Below are 3,368 nucleotides of genomic sequence, written 5' to 3' on the forward strand. Positions count from 1 at the left end.
AAAATTCTGCCCCAACTTAATGGGTTGATGTTTCTGACTGTTGTTTGCGATGATTGGATGAAATCAACTTCGGAATTTTGAGGGTACTTCTCAAAATTCTACCCTAGTTTCAAATTGCAAGGGGAAATGGAATTTTTATTGAATTGTGACCAAACCTATAGGGCTACCTACGTATCCCCTCTTAAACGGTAATCAGGTCAGGCGTAGTTCAATTACATCGATGAGGAAAGCATGAAAATTACATATAGTAACGCTTGACTGCATCTGAATTAATCGGTTTTGGCCAGACTTCTCCGTCCAATGAACCATGTACGAACCCTTCCAGTTAGGAGAGAATTTCCCTCTGGCTTCTTGATGTGGAAAGATTTTCTTTAACACTAGTTGCTCTAGTGTGAACTGTCTCGGCTTGACTCTTTTGTTCAAGGCTCTGGACATCCTATTCTGATAAAGCTGACCGTGGCAAACTGCATTCATTCTTTTTCCATCTATAAGAGATAACTTCCTGTAACGATTCTTCACCCATTCTGCATCGTCTTACTTTGCTTCCTGTATGATTCTTAATGAGGGAATTTCCACCTCGGCAGAAATGACGGCTTCTGTACCATAAACCAACATATAGGGGGTTGCCCTGGTTGATGTGCGGACTATGGTACGGTATCCCAATAAAGCAAATGATAGCTTCTCGTGCCACTGCTTATACTTCTCTATCATTTTCCTTAGTATCTTCTTGATATTCTTATTGGAGGCTTCGACGGATCCGTTTATCTGAGGTCTATAGGCTATAAAATTCATGTGTTTGATCTTGAAGGTCTCACACATGGATTTCATTAGGTCACTATTGAGATTGGAACCATTATCAGTGATGATTGACTCTGAAATCCAGAACCGACAAACAATGCGGTTGCGGACAAAGTCTACCATGACTTTCTTAGTTACTGTTTTGTAAGATGCTGCTTCGACCCATTGGGTGAAATAGTCGATCACTACTAGGATAAACCTGTGTCTGTTGGAAGCGGCAGGCTCGATTGGTCCAATAACATCCATTCCCCAGGCGGCAAACGACCATGGCGAGCTTGTTGCATTAAGCTCATTCGGAGGTACCCTTATCATGTCTGTATGTATCTGGCCGTGGTGGCATTTTCGAACATACTGGATGCAGTCTGTCTCCATAGTCATCCAGAAGTAACCAGCTCGGAGTATCTTCTTTGCTAAGACAAAACCGTTCATATGTGGACCGCAGGTCCCAGCATGAATTTTTTCTAGTAGCCTGGATGCTTCTTTTGCGTCGACACACCTTAGTAATCCCAAATTCGGAGTCCTCCTATACAGGATTCCTCCGATGTGAAAGAAATTGTTAGACAACCTTCGAAGTGTGCGCTTTTGAGTAGTGCTCGCAAGTTCTGGGTATTCTCCTTTTTGCCAAATATTCCTTGATATCATGAAACCAAGTCTTTCCATCTACTTCTTCTTTGACATGAGCATAATAAGCTGGCTGATCATAGATCTTTATTGGAATGGGATCAATGAAGTTCTTATCTAGATGCTACATCATGGATGATAGGGTGGCTAATGCATCGGAAAACTCATTCTGGACTCTGGGAACATGCTGGAACTCTATCTTTGTGAACCTCTTTCTTAGTTCCTGTACATGATGCAGATAAGGGAGTATCTTGGAGTTCTTGGTCGCCCATTCTTCTTGGACCTGATGTATAAGCAAATCTGAATCCCCCATTACTAGAAACCCTTGGATGTTCATGTCAATGGCCATATTGAGACCTAAGATGCAGGCTTCGTACTCGGCCATGTTGTTGGTGCAAGGAAACCTGATTTTGGCAAACACCAGATAATGCTGGCCGGTTTCTGATATTAGGACTGTTCCTATGCTGACTCCTTTAAAATTTGCTGCTCCATCGAAAAACATTCTCCAACCATCATAGGATTCTGCAATGTCCTCTCCTATGAACAATACCTCTTTATCAAGAAATTATGTTTTCAGGGGTTTGTACTCTCCATCCACAGGATTTCCAGCAAGGTGATCTACCAATGCCTGTCCCTTGATCGCTTTCTAAGTTACATAAACAATGTCGAACTCACTTAACATGATTTGCCACTTGGCTAGCTTGCCAGTGGGCATGTGCATCTAGAAGATGTACTTTAAAGGATCCATCCTTGATATGAGATATGTAGTATAGGCACATAAGTAATGCCTCAACTTCTGAGCTACCCAAGTCAAAGCATAGCAGGTGCGCTCTAATAGAAAATACCGGGCCTCGTACGGGGTGAACTTCTTACTAAGGTAATAGATGGCCTGCTCCTTCCTCCCTGTTGCATCATGTTTCCCCAGAACACAACCGAACGCTCCATCTAATACTGCAAGGTAGAGTAATAAAGGTCTACCTCGCTCGGGAAAGACCAAAACTAGTGGTGTTGACAGGTACTCCTTGATTCTGTCGAAGGCCTTTTGGCAGTCATCAGTCCATTTGGTAGCAACATCCTTCTTCAACGTCTTAAAGATTGGCTCACAGATAACTGTAGATTGTTCTATGACCCGACTGATATAGTTAAGTCTCCCCAAGAAAGTCATTACGTCCTTTTGTTCTTTGGCGGTGGCAATTCCTGAATAGCTCTGACCTTTGATGGATCCAGTTCTATTCCTAGTTGAATTACAATGAACCCAAGTAGTTTTCCGGCAGGAACTCCAAATGCACATTTTGCGGGATTCAGTTATAGGTTGTACCTTCTCAGTCTATTGTAGAACTTCCTCAAATCTTCCATGTGATCAGTGGCTTTCTTGGACTTGATGATAACATCGTCTACATATACTTCGATCTCCTTGTGTATCATATCGTGGAAAATGGTAGTCATGTCCCTCATGTAGGTGGCCCCAACATTCTTTAATCCAAATAGCATCATCTTGTAATAGTACATCCCTCACGGCATAATGAAAGCCGTTTTCTCAACATCTTCTTCGTCCATCCAGATCTGATGATACCCAGCGAAAAAATCCACAAATGACTGCAATTCATGCTTGGTGCAATTATCGATCAGGATGTGTATGTTTGGCAAGGGGAAGTCGTCTTTCGGACTGGTCCGGTTGAGATCCCGGTAGTCAACACAGACTCTGACTTTTCCGTCCTTCTTTGGTACTGGCACAATGTTGGATAACCATGTTGGGTATTCTACTACCCTGAGAACTTTGGCTTTGACCTGCTTGGTGACTTCTTCCTTGATCTTCAAACATATATCAGGTTTAAATTTTCTGAGCTTCTGCTTTACCGGTGGTACGTTGGATCAGTTGGCAGTTTGTGAGCCACAATAGATGTACTCAGACCAGTCATATCATCATACGACTAGGAGAATATATCTTC

At 42.5% G+C, this 3,368-nt stretch overlaps 1 protein-coding gene across 1 annotated transcript; it reads right to left on the minus strand.

Moving 5' to 3' along the window:
* Positions 1 to 1,543: 1,543 nt before the first annotated feature.
* On the minus strand, positions 1,544 to 2,584 carry LOC138889470 (uncharacterized). The gene is made up of 2 exons (XM_070172780.1): positions 2,293 to 2,584; positions 1,544 to 1,956 (listed from the first exon to the last, which is right to left on the minus strand). Exons 1-2 carry the CDS (start codon positions 2,582 to 2,584, stop codon positions 1,544 to 1,546), a joined length of 705 nt encoding a protein of 234 aa, XP_070028881.1.
* Between the last annotated feature and the right edge of the window lie 784 nt (positions 2,585 to 3,368).

The sequence above is a fragment of the Nicotiana sylvestris genome, chromosome 4 (assembly GCF_000393655.2).
Source record: "Nicotiana sylvestris chromosome 4, ASM39365v2, whole genome shotgun sequence".
In the NCBI taxonomy this organism is placed as follows: Eukaryota; Viridiplantae; Streptophyta; class Magnoliopsida; order Solanales; family Solanaceae; genus Nicotiana; species Nicotiana sylvestris.

Bases quoted from the DNA above. Each gene is read 5' to 3' on its own strand.
- LOC138889470 (XM_070172780.1), bottom strand. From the start codon at position 2,584: ATGACTTTCTTGGGGAGACTTAACTATATCAGTCGGGTCATAGAACAA. The intron at 1,957-2,292 runs GTAAGAAGTTCA...TATTGTTCATAG, and splicing joins GCAGGCCATCTATTACCTTA to GAGAGGACATTGCAGAATCC.